The 22,457-nt window shown below is 45.0% G+C and overlaps 1 protein-coding gene across 8 annotated transcripts in view; it reads right to left on the bottom strand.

Annotated features, from left to right (window-relative positions):
* CARMIL1 (capping protein regulator and myosin 1 linker 1) overlaps positions 1-8,368 on the bottom strand; it is a 327,354-nt gene extending 318,986 nt beyond the window's left edge. For 6 of the 8 annotated variants that reach the window (XM_037521032.2, XM_054698351.1, XM_054698353.1 and 3 more), the window contains exons 1-2: positions 8,043-8,368; positions 3,802-3,899 (exon numbers count right to left, since the gene is read on the bottom strand). In XM_037521032.2, coding sequence (XP_037376929.2) covers positions 3,802-3,899; positions 8,043-8,082 — 138 coding nt within the window. In that variant the 5' untranslated portion in view covers positions 8,083-8,368. The remainder of the gene's footprint in view (positions 1-3,801; positions 3,900-8,042) is intronic. The other 2 variants (XM_054698354.1, XM_054698355.1) reach the window with 1 other exon arrangement.
* Between the last annotated feature and the right edge of the window lie 14,089 nt (positions 8,369-22,457).

Genomic DNA, 22,457 nt, shown 5'->3' with positions numbered 1-22,457 from the left:
TTGGCATTGCTGTGAAATAGTTGGCTGCAGTGACAACCAGGTGTGGCTCCCAGAGCTAACCACAGAGCAGCACTACTTCCCAAGAGATGGGCGGAGAAAGTTCAAGGGAAGGTTATTAGAAACAGGTGGTGAGAAGAGACCTGTTTAACCAGTCCCAACTTTCCCCCAAAGTCCAGTTGCAAGACAAAATCAAGCTTCACGCTGGCCATTCTTTGACTGGTACTCTTTGCTCCAAACATGCTTTGTACATTTCTCGAATAGAACAAGTCTCTACTCTCCCCTTTGCTAACTCCTACTCAGCCATCAGTGGTCAGCTTAAGTTTCATGTCCTCCTGGAAGTCTTCCCCAACTCTCAGGCCTGAGGTCGAGGTTCCTCCCATGGGCTGTCAGATCCCCCAATCACCCACTCATAGCACAACCTGTCCGACTATACTGTGAGTTCTGAAAGCCCCGAAGTCACTGAATATATCTGTGATGCACACAGCATGTGCCTGGCACATAGCAGATGTTCAATAAGTACAGAATAAATTAATGTATTAATTTAATAAATTAATATATTTATTAATCAAACACAGGGAGTATGGATCCCTCTACAGTCCAAATATCCCCAGTCAATGGCTCAAAGTTTACAACTGCTAAATAAACCAAAGGATGTCTTCTTTTTATTTTGAGCATAATGGTGAAGTAGAGAGGCTCTAAGGGAGGTAGATCTGGGTTCAAATACTGGCTCATCCCAATGACCTAATACAGGTAAATTCAGCCTCAAGGAGACTCATTTTCCTCAATGAAGATGTAACTAGTGCCCACCTCATGGGGGTAGCTGCAGAATCTAACCAGGCAATGCATGGCTGAGTAGGCAGCAGAATGCCTAGCACTGGGTTGATGTTCAGTCATGAGGAAGAGGAAAATGAAGACAGATTCCCTACAAAAGATAAACTAGAAAGAGTATAGTCTCAATACATAAAAAGAAGGACCCAAATAAGTCCTAAGACTCCTACCTTTGTAAGTGGAAGGGTACCAAAAGGTGGCATTGAAAAACAGGAAAAAGAGGGCTTCTCTGGTGGTGCAAGGGGTTAAGATGCAACCTATAAAGCTATCTGCAGCCATTGCAGCACGAGTTCAATCCCCAGCCAGGGAGCTACCCACATAGCTCAGCAGACCTCTCCTGTCTCACCCACTGTGTTTCAGTCAGTCCACCTGTTCTTTTCCCCACTCTGTCTCTGATGAATCCTCTCACCCCCCACACCTCTAGCCTGTACCCCAGTTCTTATATGCATAAATAAATAAATCTTTTTTAAAAAAAAAGAAAAAAGAAATAAGAAATAAAAAGACATTGAAAACATTAATCCAACTTATGAATAACCTATTTTAGTGGATAGACAGCCAAGAAAAAGATCAAAAATGCAAAGTATAAGATTTAATCTTCTCCCCAATGTCTTAAGTAATCGAACTTCTCTAAATGTAGAAACTCCAAAATCCAAACTGAATGGATTTAATTCATAGACCATCTTGCTCAAATTTGAAGCCTGTCAGACCCTGGATATTTATTTCTATTAATAATTCCTGCCCATGCAAGTAAGGAAGAGCCAAAACAAGTTTACATGAAGCTGCTAGAAAATGCATAGATTCCAGATTTGGGGAGATAAATGCTTACATTGAAACACATTTGAAATTTGGCTACAACTTTAATTGACTCCAGTTAATAGTAAGATGAGAAAAAAAAAACTTAACATTAAAGACAAATCACAATTAACTGCAGTTAGTACTAAGATGAGCCAAAATAAAAAAATGCATTAACCTTACAGACAAATCATAACTATTTTTAAATGGTGGTAACTTTATTATATTGGACATCTAAAACTGTCTCTGAAATTTTATTTTCTTTCCTTTGAATCTTAAGTCATTTTAGTTAGAGAAACAGGGAGCATAATCTTCTGAAAAAAAGAAATTTAACTTTGCAAATTTAATCATGACAAGGGTTTATTCTTAATATGATAGTGTCCTTATCAAGTAAGAACATGGGCCATTGTGAGACTACTCTTGCAAGAATTTCTTAATATTTAAGTTGTAGAAAAGTGGGTCCATCCTGTGAAGTTACTACATGATGACTTACTTTAAAAATATAAAAAATAAATGGCAGACACAAAATTTCTTCTTTCTCCACTAAGACCTCCCAAAAAATACCATACTCCCATGATTGAACAACATGAAGTAAAACCTAACTTAAGGAAACTTAGTCTTTCTTAATGCCAAAGAAAACAGAATAATGACACCAATTACCACGACTATTGATCATGTGAATTACATATCTACATGAGTCTTCTTTCCCATTCAAATTTCTCTGCCATTCTGAGTTACACCATAGACTACAGACCACAGACTTGTACCATAGGCCATAGACTTATACCATGACCACAGACTTATACCATATATACCACAGACTTATACTACAGACCACAGACTTATAGCATAAACCATAGATTTATACCATAGACCAGAGACTTATATCACAGACCACAGACTTATACTATAGACCATAGACTTATACCATAGAGCATAGACTTGCATCATAGACCACATCTTGGGGTAAATTCAAATCTTGACAGAGAATAAGAAAAGATCCATTATGGCATAATCCTTCTATCTACAGGACAAGGCAGTAGGCTATTTAAAAAGTCTCAAGACATTTTATCAGAATGGCGCTTCAAATGCAGTGGTGACTTCAACTGAAGAAGCACACTACCGAAAATATTCCTTACAATGTCATACATTGTAAGGATTGTTGACATTGTAAGGATTTGTTTTCAGATACTCTGGGAACCCATCACAAGAGAATAAAATACTTTTGTAACCATGAAGCATGATGGATGTTGAAACTTTCTGTGATCATTCACAATCTATACAAATATCAAATCACTCTGGTGCACATCTGAAGCTGTATCACGCCTCAATGCAAACAAATAATATTGGCAAAACACCAAAACTGCTGAAGCTGAAAAGCACGTAAGGTTCAACATGTTTGAAAGTTTCATGATTAAAAAGTTTAACAGAATTTTCTCTCCAACAAAAACACAAACAAGAGGTATTAGCTTCAGCTTAAATTTAGATTTGCCAAAATCTCAACCTAGAAACCACTAAGATACACTAAATTGAAGGTAGAAAGGTTTCACCTCTTGAAAGATACAACACCCCCTAACAAACTGTGCCCAATAAAGTCCCAGCCCTCAGCCACCTCAAAACTCCTCTCAGAAACTGGAGGGGACCCCAAGTTCGGTCTCAGCACCAGCAGTCACTGCCCCCAGCAGGTGTTTCCCTCCAAAACACCAAAAGCCAAGGCAAGCGATAAATATTTTCTTCACCTTCTCGCACCATACCTCTATGATGGCTCACATTTGAGAAAATCGGATTGAATAATTAAACTGACATGAATCTTGTAAACTCTCCCCACCAGTTCTTACAAATAAAATCATATACTCAGCCCCAACAAAGATAAGAAATAAGCTGCAAAGAACATGGAACATTGAATAACATGAACATGTGCCCTAGGAGGAACTAAGTGAGGGTGATTACTACAACTGTAAGATCATTATAAAAACTTCAATCACACAAACATAAACGATACTCCTTTTAACTTTCAATGAACAAATACTCCAATTAATATAAGGATCAAATGATCATCAGAACTTTGAAACAAAATATAAAAGACAGGACTAGAGCTTCATGAACATTAAGCAATCAAAACCAAGGACAGAAAAGCCCTTTTAACTGCCAAGTATTTTGTGCAAAGATGATCCCACTTACCAGCACTTTGTTCTCAACTTTGTCTCCCTTGACTTCCAACTTGACTTTCTTCTTTACTGAAATTTTAATCTTCCTGCCAATAACATCCTTGATGCTTTCTGAAAGGAAATAGTTTCATTAGAGTCTTTTATTAATTAGGGGAAAAAAATGCCAGGGAGGAGACAGATTGGGAAGAGTATTTGGGGTGTTGTTATTGATCTTTGTCCTTTTTATTTACTTATTTTACAAGCAGATGGTTATCAATCATCAAATCCTTAATGAATACCTACTGTGTGCTTGTACTGTGCGCTCAGGTTCTGAGGCAAATATAAAAGCATATGATATACAACAGCCCATGCAAGGAATGATACAACCTGGATGGATTGAGAAGAAAAATATCAAGAGGGCCTCCCTGGGGGCGCAGGGAGTTAAGCACAGCACGATGAAGCTATCTGCGGCCACTGCAGCACAAGTTCGATCCCCAGCCAGTGAGCTACCCACATGGCACAGCACACCTCCCCCGTCTCACCCGCTGCTCCCCTCATCAGTGTATTTCAGTTAGTCTGAGGGGTGAGAGGATTCACCAGAGACAGTAGGGAACAGACCAGGCAGTGTGACTGAAATACACTGCTGAGGGGTACAGTGGGCGAGACAGGAGAGGTCTGCTGCGTCATGTGGATAGCTGGCCTGCCGGGGACTGATCTCTTGCTTGCTGCTATCAGAGACTGCTGATAGCTTCATAGTGCTGTGTTTAATCCCTTGCGCCACCAGGGAGGCCCACAGGCACCTATTCTAGAAAGGTCTCCTTAAGACTGTAGCAGAGCCTCAGAATCTTTCACCAAGACTAAGTCCGTAACCATTCATCTATCAGCACTGTGACCCCTCCAAATAACCAAAGACCATCCAAAACCACAGGGTTGGTAGCACCACTCTTGGTCTGAGTCACAATCATTGGGGCTAACTCCAAATCTTTTTTTTTTTAAGATTTATTTATTTATGCATACAAGAATGGGGGTACAGGCCAGAAGTGTGGGTGGTGAGAAGATTCACCAGAGACAGAGTGGGGAACAGAACAGGCAGACTGACTGAAATACATTGCTGAGAGGAGCAGCAGGCGAGTCAGGAGAGATCTGCTGTGCCATGTGGGTTGCTCCCTGGCAGAGGATCGAACTCATACTGCAGTGGCTGCGGTTCGCTTCATAGGTTGTGTCTTAACCCCTTGCGCCACCAGGAAGGCCCCTGACTCCAAATCTTGACAATTGTCATTCAATTCCTTTCACATTTTTTTAGTTAAACTTCTCAACACACACTGAAAGATCCAATCATCTCTATTATTCCCCTCCCCAACACACATACCAATTCTGTATTACTCTTTCCTGGAATGCCTTTCCTATTCTCTCCTGGTTATATTCCACTTATATTAAAAAAAAAAAAAAGCAACACCCTCTATACTCCCACAGCTCAGCATTCTTTATAATCATTTAGGTTGATTCACATATTCTATGATTTTTGCCAGGTATTCTACTAGCGCCTCGGATAGCGGTGGCCTCCTTTAGAATTGACCATCTACTGGAGGACCAGGGTGGATGCCATTCAACAAATCTATACTCACACCCGCCCATGAGATCATGGGTGAGAAATTACCTGAGGTTTCAGGGAGAAGGAGATCCCTGAGCTGAATCCTTGCAAAAACCCAACCATTGGTGTCCAAAGTATACCATAGATGCGATACCAACCACTGAAGTGCAGCAGGAAAATGGAATTGTTACTTCTATTTGCAATGTATGTTTCAGTCTGTTTTATATCACACACACTCAACAATACAGACCTGTAGTTTAACAAATGTTTATTGTGGGGTGATCAGAAGATTCTTACTGGAAAGTGCGCCACACAATTTAGAGCCATCAAGTTAGGTAAGCGGGAAGCAGGAGAGCAAAGAGCCTTGTCCCCATAGAGAAGGACTTGGGGACAATGCAACACAGTGCCAGGAACAATAATGAGGTGGAGATTTGGGGGAGGGAACCAGGGAGTGGGGACATATGATGGTGCTCACTGTACTGGGACTTCTCTGTGCAGCTTTTATCTTATCAAAAGAGGTACAGGCGCCTCCTCTCTCCCTCCCCTAAGAAGTGTAGGAAAGATTATCTGAAGATGAATTGAGAATATAAAGACTCCGGAAAGTTGTATAGCGAAAGGTTAAAAGGAGCTATGTCTGAGTGGTAATGTGGGTGTTTTATTCTCGTTCTTCTCTGTATTTACATTTTTAAATAAAAGTCTGTATTACTTTTATCATCAGAAAGATAGGCATTTTTAGTACAAGGGAATATGTTGAGGTTTGCACAAGGTTGCCATTTTGAATTGATTAGAAGGGAACTCCTGTGAGCACTTGAAATTAGAGAGCAAAGCAGGTGCGGGAATTTCCCCGACTGAGTCAGGAAAACCCTATCAGGCCTATCACAAAAGCTGTGTCATCCTGCTGAAAGCTATGTTAGATGGGCAAAGCGCCATAAAACACAAAAATTGCATATCGAGATAAAGTTCAATTCAACTTTGAACATACACCAAAGTATTTCTTTAGAGCAGCTTCAATATAAACCAGGTATGTGATTTCCATCCCAGCCTTCACAGATCTTTCTCTTGGGTTTAACGAATGACCTCCATTTCTCATCAGCAGGCTCAAGAACTAATTTCAAAATCTACCATCCTCTTTGCTTATCCTTAGCCTTGGTCAGAGACACAAGCCGTCCCCTAAATTCCTTCTCAGGATGGGTGGGGGGGTGCATCTTGGGAGGATCTGGACTTTTTCTTTACTCTTCAGGTGGCTGGGCTGTTGGAAAGGTCCGGACCTTCCAGAACTGGATGGACCACTCATTATAGCAAAGGCAGCTGATGCTTTATCTCAGGAGCTGGCTCCACAGGATTGGAGAGAGAGAAGAGGCTGGGGCTAGGATGGGTGAGCGGGGGTGGGGTGGGGTGGTGAAGGTTTGGTGAGACAGGAGGAGTAATTTTACACCTTAAATTCGGTTAAAGAATTAGATGCCTTTTTTAAAAAATTCAACAAAAGCAGAAGCTTCCATACAAACCTAACAGCCTCTTTACATCAACTTTTATACCTGCTGAGTTAAAAGTCACTAATGGAAGAGCAGACACAAACTCCTCCGAAGTATTGTCTACAAGCAGACACGGCGGGGTAATTCTTCAAATGCCAGTGGTGAGAACTTCCTCTTGTCAGCACGGATTCAACATCATCTTTCTGAGCAATAGGCTGTGCAGTGTGCCAAGGATGGTACAGAAGGAATATAGGTCACTGGGGCTCCAAATATGCCCCAATACAGGTGCACATACCTTGTTACAGTACAGCTACACACACACACACACACACACACACACACACACGCGCGCGCGCGCTTCAACGCTGGGCTTTCGGAACTGTCCCCCACCTCATTTTAACTCTGCCTTTTAACCCTCCATATAATTAAATTAAACCCCAACACATAAAAATTCAGCAAAAATAAACCCCCCCTCCTGCAAAAATAAACCTCAAGGGATTCAAACAATGGGTCACCTTGCATAGGGTACCAGACAGTGGTTCCCTAAAAGATCCCGGGTGGGGGAGAATCGCTAGGTTAATTATTATTAAAATAAGGCTTTTATCATTAACCCTCAATTTCCTGGCCCGAGTTTGCGTCAGTCCTGTAACCCTTTCGCTCCCAGCTCGCCGAGCGAAGCCACGCCTTGCCAGGCTCAGTCATTACACCAGACTAGCGCCCCCTCCCCCAAGACTGTCGCCAGCGGGGCCCCTTCTGCCCGGCGTCTTTTCCGGGAGGGGGTGCCTAGCATGTGCCTGAGACGACCTACTGTGCGCTCGCCAGCTGTCCTTGCGGGGGGCTCTCCAGGACTTGCCCGAGTTTGGGGCGGCGGGCTGGGCGCTCTAAAGGGTTCTCCTGGCAATCAGAACTCGCAGGACCGAGGCAACCTGCCCCCTTCTTCCGCCAACCTGGACCCCAGGTCGCGGCGGGAGGCGGTGCCGGAGGAGGGGGCGCGGGCTGCCCCGCGGTCCTGCCCACCCGCCCTCGGCGGACTCGCTTTCCAGGCGGTCAGACACCAGCAAACTTCCCGGCGCCCCCCAACGACCCGGCCCCACACCCCTCGGCCCTAAGGGGCGCCGAGACTTCGCGGGAGCGGCGAGGAAGCAGAGAAGGGGGGGCGGAGGTGAGGAACGCGCAGAGGCAGATGGAAAATCAACAGCCGCGCACTCTTACCTATCAACTCCCTGGGCACCTCGGAGCTCTCCTCGGCCATGGTGGCGCTCGAGGGGCGCGGGGTGACTGCAGGTCCAACTCTGATGGGCGGCCCCCCGCCCTCCCCGAACCCCTCAATCTCTCAGATGCAGAGGCAGCTTGCAAAGGGGAGTAGCCAAGAAAGCGGGGGCGGAGATAGATTTCGCCGCGCCCCCGCCTCCTTCCCCCAAAAAAGAGTTGCGAAGGCGAGGTGGGTCTGCAGCGGCGGCTACATGACGCCTCCTGGCAATTCCCGGCGGCGGAGCGGAGACCCGGCTGGGCTCGGAACAGGCGCGGGGCGGCTCGGCTGCGGCGCCGGCTCGGGCTCCAAGCTCCAAGCCCCGGGCTCCAAGCTCCAAGCCCGGGCTCCAAGCTCCAAGCCCCGGGCTCCAAGCTCCAAGCTCCGGGCTCCAAGCTCCCGGCTCCCGGCTCCCGGTTCGCGGCCCCGGCGCCGGCAGCTCCAGCCCGGGCGGGCGCGCACCTAGGGCCCTAGGTGAAAGCGGAAGGCGTGGGCAGAGGCGGGGAGAGCTGCGCGGGGCGGGGGCGCACGGTGCCTCGCGCTCCAGCCCGGCTGCGGCTGGGCGGGGGCAGCTCCGGCCCTCCTCCTGGGCTGCCTCCTCCCTCTCCCGGCGCCTCCCGCTCCCCTCGCGAGAGCCGGCTCCGCCGGGCTCCCAGGCCGGCCCCCTGCGCCCGGGCGCGCGTCCCCCCGCGCGGGGCGCACACCCGCGAGGCGCGCCGGGCTGCGGCGGCGCCCCCTCCTCGCAGCCGCGCAGCGCGGCCGCCCCGGCCCTGCGTCTGGAGAGGCGGCGGGGAGCGAGCGAGCGAGCGCGCGCGGGAGGACCCGGGGGCCCTCTGCTGGCTGCAGCGCAGAGGCGGCGGCCCGGGGCGCCCCGAGTCCTGGTCCCCACCGCCCGGTGCGTCCGGGCAGCCGGAGCTGGGGGCGCTGCAGGTTCACGCGCGCGCTGCCCACCTCGGCCCGGCGACGCGGTCTTGCGGGGAACCTTTTACGCACTTGGCTTTTCTGTCCCCTGTGAAATGTTTCGTCCGCGGTATATAAGTTTTCCATTTCTAGTGAGCGGGAGCTAGACGAAGCCTGGAAACACGGCGCATACGGTGAGAACACACTTTTGGGGGGCGCGCCGTGGGCGCTCCGCCGCCGCCGTTTGCAATCTCAGGTGTTAGGATTGTGGGCGCGGCCTGGAAATTGTCGTTCCAACGCGGCGGGACCTGCTGTAACCCTGGAGCGGATTGGGGAGCTGAGCGTTCTTCACAGAAGCCTGCGGAGGGGATTGAACCTACCTGGCTCAGCTCCCTGCGACTTTGTGGGCTCCACCCCCACGAAGACAACTTCAGGGCCAAGAACCCTTGGGAGTTAATTGTCAAGTTAATACCTAGCGGTTGGGAATGTCGAATCCGGTTACATTTTTAAAGGCCAAAAACAGGGAAGGGGAAAAAAGAAAGGGAACCCCACACTTGGGTAGTCTGGTTTGGTTTTGTTTTTAATTTTATATATTTTTACATCATTTTTTCATTTTTGCACAATGTATGCATTTTCATCTTGGTGATAGTCCCCATACAATTCCCACCACTCCTTGTTTTGGTCCTAGTTCCCCCCCCCCACCACAGTGTGTCTGGTTTATAGGTGCTTGTTGATTTTGATTTTTACTTTATTAGAATTAGTCTTTTTCCTGGCCCCTTATTTAGGTTTTCTAAATTCCTGCTGTGAGTGACTGGATCAAGATGTGGTACGTATACACAATGGAATATTACTCAGCAAGCAAAAAAGATAGGCTCATGCAATTTGCAGCAACATGGATGGAGCTGGAAGGGATCATGCTCAGTGAAATAAGCCAGAAAGAAAAAGAAAAATACCAGATGGTCTCACTCATAGCAGGGTAGTCTGGTTTTAAACACAGCTCTAGACCTTGGGCCCTCAAGAATAATCAGACTCTAGCCTCTTCCCAATCTTCAAGCTTCTCCCCCACCCCCCCCACTCTAAACCAAATGATCTAGGATTATTTGTATTTGCTTTTCTCTTCCCTTTAAGGTCTGATGCTTATCTATGTCTTCAGGCTCAGCTCCTTGTATACTTCCTTTGTGAAGATTTGCCAGGGTTTTTCTAAACCGCTTAGAATATATTGCCTGAACATTTGGGTAAGCCCACCCTGGCAGGGCCTTGCTTTGTTGTCTGCGGGCATATTTGTCTAGACTTAATATTTAACTCTTGCATTGTTCCCCAAGTTTGGGTTTGTCTACCCAAATAGAATGTAGATTTGAGGGCGTGATTTTATCTCAGACTTTTGAACCTCCTCAACAAACTTGTGCAAAATAATTGTTCAATAAACATTTGTTAACTGATTGTTCTAGAACTTTGGACCTCAGGCCCCCCTACTGTTTGTCTCTAAAGTTGAAAACTTCTTTAAATTAGACATTTCCTTTATCTTTTTAATGCAATAAGTGAACAAATGGATAAATATCTTTTTTTATGCAATGAGTGGAAATTAGCAGAGGACATTTATCTTCCAGGCAACTGTGTGTTAAGGAGAATTTTTCTGGCACATACCAAGGAAGTTTCAGAAGACCAGGAAGGTTCCAAACCATGTGGTAACTCATAAATATAAAGGCGAAAGTTGTAGGATTATTTTTTCCCCTTTGGTCTGGGGTGATGGAAAGAATACAGGAAAGACTGGGTAGGAGTGTGTAACTCAGATCTGCTTGGCTTCTTTTAAAGGACTTTAAAGGTTGCTGGGGTTATAGTGAAAGAATGTGTTATCGCTCTAGCAGAATCCTGATTGGCTCCTGCACCTCTGAAAGTTTGAATGGTTTGAGGTGAATCTCCATGTCAAAGCTCAAAAAAATCACTGATTTTGAAGATCAGAGCATTTACTTCATTGTGCACAATTCAAATATGCTTCAGAATAACCAGCAGAGAGGTCCAAGCAGCAGTGTTTATAATGCTGTAAAACCCATTAAGAATAAATGCCCTTCGGCCTCCCCTAGTGGCGCAGAGGGTTGAGCGCAGAATTGTGAAACTGTCCACAGCCTCTGAAGCATGGGCTCGATCCTGGCCAAGTGGTAAGATACCCACCTGGCGCAGCAGACTTCTCCTGTCTCGCCCACTGCTCCCCTCAGCAGCGTGTTTCAGTCAGTCTGCCTGTTCTGTTTCCCACTCTGTCTCTGGTGAATCTTCTCACCATCCCACACATCTGGCCTGTACCCCGGTTCTTGTATGTATGAATAAATAAATCTTAAAAAAAAAAAAAGAATAAATGCCCCCTGACACACACAGTACACACACCATAGTATTACTTGAGGACCCAGTTTGAGTTCTGAGTTGTGTGGGTGTTGACTACAGCCTGCACACCCCTCCAAAGCTGCAGACTCCTGAGTTTTCCTACTTAAGCTTCCCTGAAGCCCTCTAGCTTCCCTTCTTAAGTTCATCCCCACCTATAGGGTCTTCAGGAAAGGAGGGTTCAAGCCCTATGTGAAACTGATGGCCACTATAAATGTGACTATAGCTTCAACTCAACAACTGTTTGTAGGTGGCCATGTTTAAGCAAAGAGCTAGCACCGATGAGCTGAACCCTGTTAGAAAGGAAGAGAAAACTGGTCTTTCAGAAAAAGGCTACTGTACTTCAACTTTTTTTAAGATTTATTTTTATCTATTTATGCATACAAGAACTGGGGTGTTGGCCACAGATGCAGGGTGGTGGTGAGAGGATTTACCAGAGACAGAGTGGGGAGCAGAACAGGCAGATCTACTGAAATACACTGCTGAGGGGAGCAGTGGGTGTGACAGGAGAGGTCTGCTGCACCATGTGGGCCAGCTCCCAAGCCAGGGATTCTAGTGCCACAGTGGATGGTGAAAGCTGGATAGCATTGAGACCTTAACCCCTGCACCACCAGGGAGGCCCTGTATTTCAACTTTTAAAATGGTAAACACAGTGCAAATAAATGTAAGGTATACTTTTAACAGCGGTCCTCTAAGTAGTACCATGTGCCCATGAGGGGCAGTTCCAAGTTCCCTGACTCTCCTAGGGAAAGGTAGAGCTGAGCAACAAGGGGAAGCTAAAAAGGACTTAAGAGGCAAAAGCTGGTGGAAGAAGAGACAGGAGAAAACCTGGAGGAGGCGTGTGGAACAGAGACATGTGAAGAAGCTGCCACACTTGCTTCTCGGCCTTGGGCTTGTACCAGGAACTTGGGGAACTTGGAAGGAGACACTTGAAAGAGACAGAGACGTGGGTGAGAGACCTGTGGGGAGGCTGACAAGGGCAGCCTTTATCTTAACCTGGGTCTTGATTTTGCTCTTTTGCTTCCAAACGCCCCGGCCCCCTCTGCCCCCCTTCCCAATGGGTCCCCACCTGAAGGTGCCTTAGACTTGTGGCAAGCCTTTGGGCCTCAGTGGCCCCACTTGGGTCAACCCTATTGGGATAGGCATTTACCCACGAGGGGATAGGTAACTATCCCCTCATGTGGAAATTATGTTCTTTCTCTTCTCTCTATTGCACACACATTGTATTAAAGTTTTTTTCTTTTTAAGGTCTTATGCACTTAGAGTATGTTTTTTCTTTATGTGGCGAATGGCAGAACCCATATAAAGTGTGTAGGTTTGGAAGTTCTGGGGTGCTCCTCAGTCTGCCCACTAACATACTGAGTGATATGATTTTGAAAAATTATACTTGGATTTTTATTTTTAGTTCATAGGTAGACACTTTTATCTATACACAATACCTTGATGTGTGTTAGGGTGAGAAAATACTCTCTGAATTTAAAAATCTGAACAGCTTTTTTTTTTTAAAGATTTACAAGAACTGGGGTATAGGCAAGACATGTGGGGGGTGAGAGGATTCACCAGAGACAGAGCAGGGAACAGAGCAGGCAGACAGACTGAAATACACTACTGAGGGGAGCAGCTCTCAAGATAGGAGGGGTCTGCTGAGCCATGTGGCTTGCTTCCTGGCCAGGCATAAAACTCTTGTTGCAGAGGCCAATGGCTTCATAGTGCTGTGCTTAACCCCTTGTGCCACCAGGGAGGCCCTGCTGAACATATGGAATATCTCTATAATGAACTAACATAACTATCATTAGAACCATAGCACACAATGATTACACTCATGAAGACAAAATAAACAAAAGTGTTGAGAAAAAAAATCAGCAAGCTAACAAAACTCCCACAAACTTAACCAAGTCACTTTCTGATCTTAACTGGAAGATATTCAGAAATGTGGGAACCAACAATATTTCCACTTCCCATCAAATAATTTGCAGAATAACTTCCCATCCTTGGAACTACCATTGGTTAGGGCACCCTAACTTTTTAAGGAGAAGTGTTTTTCTCAATGGGTCAATGTAGACCTTTCAGGAAAATTATGCCAAGCAACCCTAAACTTGCCAATAGTTCTTAAAGAAGACAAAGAGAAGTAAATGACTAAACAATGTTCCTTCATTAGTGTTTGCAAATGAAAATGTACAATATTTGCTTGAAAATAATTCATAGAGAATGTGGGAGGGGGTGAGGATTCAGAAAAAAGTGTGATTTTTGTGGTGGTTGGATAGTGGGTCCATGAGAGTTCATGGCTGTCAGTTTTGTGTGTTTGAGATTTTCGATAATAATTATAGTGCAAATCCTTGACAGATACGACTGAGCAACAAGGAGAAGTCAACTTAGTCATTAATTCAGAAAATAGCTATTTGAGTGTGCCATAATCACAGCTCATAGTTTCACAATGGTTTTCTATTTTTTGAACACTTGAGTGCTTCCCTAGATACCAAGTTGCCTTAATTCAAAGAAGCACTTCTCATTGTCATGTTTTTTTTTTTTTTTTTTTTTTTTTTTTTTTTTTTTATAGAGGCATGCTTTATCCATTTGTTTTGCTGGTTGGTTTTGTTTTGTTTTTGTTTATACATGCACTGGGCACAGTCAGAAGCGCGGGAGGGTGAGAGAATTCACCAGAGCCAGAGCGGAGAGCAGAGCAGGCAGAAGGACCGAAGTACACTGCTGAGGGGAGCAGGGGGCGGCAGGAGAGGTCTGCACGCCATGTGGGACCCTCCTCCGGTGGCCGGGGAGCAGCCGGGGATCGAACCGGCGCCGCAGAGGCCGCGCGCAGCCTCGCAACCCAGCGCTCAACCGCTGCCCCACCAGGGAGGCCCTCATTGTCATGTTAATGAAATCAGAATGCCTGGTATAATTGGTGTAGGTAATTAATAGCTCCCCTCTCACAACCTCCACTCAAATACCAAATCTGCTGTCTACTCCATGGGGAACAACTGCTAACCTCTGACAAGTAAGAAAATGAGTTTGGCGTTTGGGCTACCCAGTGACCCCTTATGTTAGAGGAATTCCCTTCAACTTTATTACAATAAGGAAATAAGCTCAGATGAATGGAGGGACTTACCCAAAGTCATATAGGTCTTCAAAGTCAAAGGTTGAATCTAGAATTTGGGATTTCCAGGCCAAGCTTCATTTTACCATGCTGCCTTGCCAGGCTTTTGTTCCATATGCCCTGGGAAAGGTAAAGCTGGCCAGTGCTTGGCCCCTGCCACCAACTCACCAGCTCTCTCAGAGCAAGACCAAGGTGATCTTTAATGACTCTGCCACTGGTCCAGTGCCAGCCACATAGCAGGTGTGGAATTCAAGAGTTGCGTTACATTGAACAGTTTTAGAAAATAGCAAAGTAAACACAGAATATACTAGCGGGTGCCAAATGTGTTAAGTGCTAGAGAAATTCAGAGCACTAGAGGGACAGTCCTAAAAGGAAGAGAGGCACCTTTCTAAATCCCTTCAAGCAATGTGAGCTAAGCACTTAGTATTTGCCTGAGGATATAATGGTGCAGCTTGCAGCTGCTTTCTAGAATTCTCTGGAGCACCCCAAAGGGAGGGAAGGGGGAGATAATTGCTATAAGTACATAAGTGAGAGGAAAACAGTATCATTCCTTTAATGAATGAGGGAGGAAGAAAAAGACAAAAGAAAGGGAATAAAACTGTTCCTGGTAGGAGAAACATCCTGTAGCCAGACCGGAATATAAAATAAAACAAGGACCTCCCTGGGGGGGAGGCGCAAGGGGTTAAAAACAGAACTATGAAGCTATCCGCAGCCTCTGCAGTGCGGGTTTGATTCCCACCGGCCAGGGAGCTACCCACATGGTGCAGCAGACCTCTCCTGACTCACCCCGCTGCTCCCCTCAGCAGTGTATTCAGTAGTTTGCCTGTTCTGTTCCCCACTCTGTCTCTGGTGAATCTTTTCACCCCTCCACACCTCTGCCTTGTACCCCAGTTCTTGTATGCATAAATAAATCTTTAAAAAAAATCTTTAAAAAAATAAAACAAGAAGAAACTGGAACATAGTGAGTTTTGATCAATGGAGATGGAAGGGGAAGAAAAGTTGTGTGTGTGTGTGTGTGTGTGTGTGAGAGAGAGAGAGAGAGAGAGAGAGAGAGAGAGAGAGAGAGAGAGAGAGAGTTTAATGTAGGACCTTAGGAGTTACCGAATGAGTTTGAATTCCTTCAAAGAGCAAAGGAGAGTTCTTGAGAGATTTTACATACCTGGTTGGAACAGCAGCAAAGACTAGAAAAGAGGCAAGATTGCTAGAAGCAGAGCGAGACTTTAGGAAGTTGTTGCAATGAACAAGGGGAAAAAAGTCTGAACCAGGATGATGGCAGAGGGATGGTGAGATCTGAAAAGCTGGGGGGAGAGGGTGTGCGGTGAGGGGGTCAGGAGAAGAGGAAGAGAAGACGTGGCTCAGGGTCCTGGGGGGGTGAATAGCCAAGAGGTGCTGGACATGGATTGGAATATTGAGCTCTGAGAAGGACGTAGGGGGTGAGTCACCATGAGGGGTTCCAGTTTGGATCAGAATAGTTTGAGGTGCCTGTGTGATATATAAGGGAGATGTCTAATAGATGACTGGCTTTCCTCAGAGGGAGGTGACCCTGTAAGAAATGGTGTTATTGGGGTTAGCATGTGGAGACATCTTAGAAAATGGTGACCACAGAGTCAGTGACTTAGTAGGACATCAGAAAGATAAGATTTTAAGTTGGGAAGATTAATCTCTTCTTAAAAAATGATGTATTTATTTATGCATACAGGAGCTGGGGTACAGGCCAGAGGTGCGGGGTGGTGGACGGTGAGAGGATTCACCAGAGACAGAGTGGGGAGCAGAACAAGCGGACTGACTAAAATACACTGCTGAGGGGAGCAGCGGGTGAGACAGGAGAGGTCTGTTGCGCCATGTGGGTAGCTCCCTTACCGGCCAGGGATCGAACTTGTGCTGCAGAGGCTGCAGCTAGCTTCACAGTGCTGACACTTAACCCCTTGCGCCACTAAGGAGGCCCCAAAAAATACTATTTCAAGAAAGGGGAAATGTTTAAAAGCGTCCTTTGCTTTGAGAAAGTCAAGTGTGGGGCCTCCCGGGTGGTATTGTATTCTTTGGGAAGATGATTTTTAGTAGAATAATGGAGGAAGATACAAGTGAAATGGGTGCAAGAATGATGAGGAGATTTTGGAAAAGGAGAGGAAGCAGTGTAGATCACTCCAGAATTTAGAATAAGGAGAAGAAAAAGGCGTAAGAGTAACCAAAAGGCTACTTTATAGGGGAATTTCTGTTAAATGAAAGAGGATTTTTCCCCCTCTTATTCATCTTTTTAATATTTGGGGCTTTAAAATGTAAGCGAATTTAATAGTTGCATTTGTGTAACTCTGCTTCCTCCCATGGAATTCCTAATGGCATGGAGTCCCTAATGTTAAATGTGGCCTTTAGTTAATAATATTGTATCGATAGCAACTCACCAATTGTAGCAAATGCAGCAAACTAATAGGAGATGTTAACAAAGGGGGGAAACTGGAAAGTGGAGAGTGAGGGGTATATGGAAACTCAATACCTTCGGCTCAATTTTTCTGTAAATCCAAAACAGCTCTAAAAATAGTGCATTAATATATTTGAAAAATGCATAAAACCCCAAGGACACAGAAGATAGAGCATGATAGCAAACAAGAAAATTCAACATTTTGGAAACTGGGGAAGCCAATAAGGAATGATAACTAACTTAAAAGATCAGAGAAAGGCAAATTCTAAGCCAGTGGGGTAAAAGCAAATAAAAAGCAAGCCAATGTCTAAGGCAGAACATTAGAAAAAAATTAGCAACTAGAGACAAAAATGCTCTCTGCATGCCTAAGTGCAGAATGAGAGAACCAAAAAGAACAGGAGGATTGCTAATATCTTTAAAAATTCAAAGTGGGGCCTCCCTGGTGGCACAAGGGGTTAAGATGCAGCACTATGAAGCTATCCACAGCTTCTGCAGCATGAATTCAATCCCCGGCCAGGGAGCTACCCACGTGGTGCAGCAGACCTCTCCTGTCTCGCCCGCTGCTCCCCTCAGCAATGTAGTTCAGTCAGTCTGCCTGTTCTGTTCCCCACTGTGTCTCTGGTGACTCCTCTTACCCCCACACCTCTGGCCTGTACCCCTGCTCTTGTATGCGTAAATAAATCTTTAAAATAAAAATAAAAATTAGATGCTCTAGATTCCCTCCTCTATCTCACACAGTCTGTCTAAGTTTGGAGATTTACTCTTAGCTGAGATTGAACCAAAAAAGGTCTGAATCTTGGATAAGCAGAGGGTCAAAGGGAGAAGTCACACACCATACTGAGGGAGAAATTTAGGAGAAAAAAACAATGTACCTTCTAAATATAAAGCCCTTAAAATTTCCTTCTCTGTTTGGTTCTCAGAAATCTTGCCATGAAGTTAATAATCCCAGGCAGAGGGTTAGAGTTCTCCTCTCCTGGGTATTTCGCTATCCCTGAAAGAAAACCCTGTGGGGTTTTGATTTATGTGGGGATTTGCCAAGTCCCCATTTATCATCTTATAAATGATCTCCATCAATGACTAAGCCCCACCCATCTGTGAGAACTGCAAATCAGCATTATTATGCTTTACTGTTAAATATGGACATAAAAGAAACAAGGATTTTTTATTTATGCATGCATGCAAGAACTGGGGTACAGGCCAGAGGTGCGCAGGGTGAGAGGATACACCAGAGACAGAGTGGGGAGAGAAACAGGCAGACTGACTGAAATACACTGCTGAGGGGAATAGCAGGTGAGACAGGAGAGGTCTGTGGTGCCATGGGGGTAGCTCCCTGGCCTGGAATTGAACTTGTGTTGCAGTAGCTGGCGATAGCTTGATAGCTCAGTGTCTTTTAACCCCTGTGCCACCAGGAAGGCCCAAACAAGGATATTTTCAAGCCAGAGACCAAAACCAAATAGACCTCAACCAGGTAACAACATGGAAGAACATGAGAGCAAAAGAAATTTTAGGAATCTGTAGTGAGGGACTTCCGCTCTGATAGTGATCGAAGAACTAAGGATGAGACAAAATGAGAAAATTGTATAAAATATAAGATGCTAACAAGACATACTGTCGCAGTCATTTTGCAATATATAAAAATGTTGTATTATTATCTTTTATACCTGAAACCAATAAAATGTTATTTGTCAATTACACAATTTTTAAAAATCTCATTGAATCGCACACCTAAAATGGATGTATATTGTTATCTGGAAGTAATGCCACAATGAGAATGATAAAAACATCTATAAAAAATATCTTCAAAGATATTTAAAAAATTATTTCACTCATATAAATTACTGAACCCCAGTGTTCTATTTTAGAAATCAGAGAAGATAAAAGAGCTCTATAATGTTTAATATGTTATCAGAAATATTAATTTCTGGAGGTTTTTTGCAAAGAATCAGCTTCCAAACACTTCCAGAATGCTGAGAGAACTTAGTCTTTGTGGGGCCTCCCTGGTGGCGCAAAAGGTTAAGCTCAGCATTATGTAGCAGTCCACAGCTTCTGCTGCAGACCTCTCCCATCTCACCTGCTGCTCCCCTCAGCAGTGTATTTCAGTTAGTCCACCTGTTCTGTTCCCCATTCTGTCTTTGATGAATCCTCTTAACCCCCGTACCTCTGGCCTCTACCCCAGTTTTTGTATGCATAAATAAATCTTTTTAAAAAAAAAAAAAAAAAAAACTTAGTCCTTCCAGTTACAGCATGAAGGTCTCTGTTTCCTTGCTAGCTGTCAGCTAGGGCCCATCATCTAGAGGTTCCTGCATCCTTCCTGTCATGTGGCCCCCTCCCCATTTCAATACTAGTAAAGCTGAAAGCTCTCTTGCATTGAATCCCTCTCATATTTCAAATCTACTTCATTCCCAAGAGACTGGTTCCTGTTGTTTTTTTTTAAAGACTTATTTATTTATTTATGCAAGAACTGGGGTACAGGCCAGATCTGCGGGAGGGTGAGAGGATTCACCAGAGATAGAGTGGCAAACAGAACAGGCAGACTGACGAAATACACTGCTGAGGGGAGCAGGGGGTGCAACAGGAGAGGTCTGCACACCATGTGGGACCCTCACCGGCTGCCTGAGATCAAACTGGCTGTGGACAGCTTCACAGTGCGTGCTCAACCACCTGCGCCACTGGGGAGGCCTCTGCTTTCTGGTTTTTTTTTTTTAAGATTTATTTTTATTTTATTTACTTATGCATAAAAGAATTGGGATACAGGCCAGAGGTGCAGGGAGTGAGAGGATTCACCAGACAGAGTGGGGAGCAGATCAGGCAGATCTACTGAAATACACTGTTGAGGGGAGCAGTGGGTGAGACAGGAGAGGTCTGCTGCGTCATGTGGGTAGCTCCCTGGCCTTCTGGGGATCGAACTCATGCTGCAGTGGCTACAGATAGCTACATAGTGCTGATGTTTAACCCCTTGCACCACCAGGGGGACCCCAAGAAGGCGGTTTTGAAGTAGGAGAGGGAAATAAGTTAAAACAGAAGCTGGGAATTCATGAATTTTTAAAAAAAATCTCTTAAAAATATCTAGCCGCCCACGTGTCCTTCTGTATATGAATGGACAAACAGTAGGACACCCAGACAATGGGACATTACTCAGAACAAAAAGAAATGCAATGTTACTAGATGCATATTACTAAATGAAGAAGCACATCTGAAAAGACTCCATAATATATGATCCAACTATATGGAACTCTGGGAAAGCAAGACCATGGAGACAGTAAAAAAATCACTGGTTGCCAGAGACTGGATGGAGGGCAGGATGTAAAGTTGAGCACAGTAGTATTTTGAGGCAGTGAAACTATTCTGCACGGTACTAAAATGGCTGAATACATGTCAGTATATCTTTGTCCAAACTGACAGAATGTACAGAACTGAGAGTCTCCCCTTAATGTACATTCTGGACTTTGAGTAATTGTGATGTGTCAGTGTAGGTTCATCAGCTGTAACAAATGGAACACTCTGGTGTGGGATGTTGATGACGGGACAGTTGGGGGCAGCGTGCCTATAGAAAATCTATTCCTTCCACTCCATTTTGTTGTGAATCTGTTATAGGACGGGGAGAGGGGCAGCCCAAACCCCGCAAACCTGCCTATTCTAAATGGGTTCTGCCATCCGCCGCATCAACACAAAACATAGGAGACTTTAATGGGAAGGAACTTTAATTAGGAAACAATACAGGAAAGGCAAAGAATCTAGTTTCTAAATGAAGCACCCAAAGTTACCCGTCCCCTCGTGGGTAAAAGTCCATCCATATGGGATCGGCCCAGAGCAAGGCCCCAAAGCCTGCCACAGTCTAAAGCATCTTCCAGTGGGGACCCACAGAAAAGGGTCACAAACAACCGGATAAGTCCGGAAAGAAAAGAGCAAAATCAACATCAAGATAAAAGCTGCCATGGTCACCTCCCCACGGGTCTCACCCACATCTGTGTCACCCAGTCCACGACCAAAAGACAAGCACAGTTTCTTCACGTGTCTCTAGGCTCCATGCGCCTCCTCCAGGTCTCCTGGCTCCATCCTGCTTCCTTCCTCAGTCTCTTCTGCCGCTTCTCCTCTTCCTGCTCAGCTCCACCCTCCCTTGGGTGGGGCAGGGAACCTCCCCCTTTCCTGGGGACCACCCTGTTGCAAATCCAAAACTGCTCTAAAAAATAAAGTCTGCCTTAAAAGCTCTGTTACAGGGCAGGGAGGGGCACCCCAGAACCCCAAACCTGCCCTCTATAAATAGGTTCATTTATCTGCTGCATCAAGACAAAACATATACGACCTTAACGGAAAGGAACTTTAATACAATTAGTAAATAATACAGAAAAGACAAAGAATATTGTTTCCGTATCTAGCACCCAAAGTTACCCATCCCCTCCTGGGTAAAAGACCAGCCAAACGGGATCGGCCCAAAGCAAGGCCCGAAAGCCTGCCTTAAGTCTAAAGCACCTTCTGGCAGGGGACCCATGAAAAGGGTCAAAAACAGACAAGACTGGGAGGAAAAGAGCAAAATCAAAATCAAGATAAAAACTGCCATTGTCACCTCCCCACGAGTCTCTCACCCACGTCTGTGTCATCCAGTCCAGGACCAAGAAACCAGTGCAACTTCTTCACGTGTCTCTCTGCTTCATGTGCCTCCTCCAGGTCTCCTTCTTGCTTTCCATCCTGCTTCCTTTCTTCCCCAGTCTCCTCTCCAGTTTCTTCTCCTCCCTGCTCAGCTCTACCCTTCTTTGGGTGGGACGGGAAACCTGGAATCTCCCCTTTTCTTGGGGACCACACTGTTCCAGCACTGGTCATTTGGGAAATAATGATAATAATAAATAGTTGCCATTTAATGACAGCTAAACTCTTGGTGTAGTTCACCAGCATTGTTTCTGTATTCTATTTTCCCCTTGTTCAATTACATCAAATGAATTTTCATAAAAATGGGAATATTGTTGCTCAGGGGCTCATTACCCAGAATGTGGAGATAAAAGGATAAACTTCTTTCTTTGAGATCTGTATAGTGAGGATGATGTTTGCTTGTCCACAAAAGGATAAAATTTCTTCTGAAATATCGCTATTTGTAACTAGATAAAAGTGTGGGGTGTTTTGGGCTGCAAGTGGTTTGCTGCATTGACTGAACTCTTGAAATTGTACCAATAGCATCTATGCCCCAAAGTGTTGTAATCATTCCCATTTGGCTGAATTCATTCAAGAACCCCTATATTTGCATTTCGACATTCTCTCTAGAAAGAGTTGTTCCTGTTTGGAGAATCTTTGCTGTTTAAACAATTCTCAAAGGTGTTGAAAAGGACCCTAGTACTCCTTCCGACCCTTCAACACCAACTCCAATCCCCAGTTTTTTCTCCCCTGTATCTTTTCAATAAATGAAGGAAGCTGCTTCAAAACTTTTAAATTCTGAATTCTGGCTATTTGATTCCAGAGGTCCCAGTTTTAAAACAACTGTCTCCTTTGTCTAAGAAGCAGTAAACTTAACTCAGATGTTCACTTTCTGATCATCCCTTGGTTACCTGGCTAGGAACTTCTCTGAAAAATAAGATCTACAAATATTTCCCAATTACTTTGAGTTAGTGC

The sequence above is a fragment of the Talpa occidentalis genome, unplaced genomic scaffold (genome assembly GCF_014898055.3).
Source record: "Talpa occidentalis isolate TD23 unplaced genomic scaffold, MPIMG_talOcc4v2.1 talOcc4.2, whole genome shotgun sequence".
In the NCBI taxonomy this organism is placed as follows: domain Eukaryota; kingdom Metazoa; phylum Chordata; class Mammalia; order Eulipotyphla; family Talpidae; genus Talpa; species Talpa occidentalis.
This window is presented reverse-complemented; position numbering and strand designations above follow the sequence as displayed.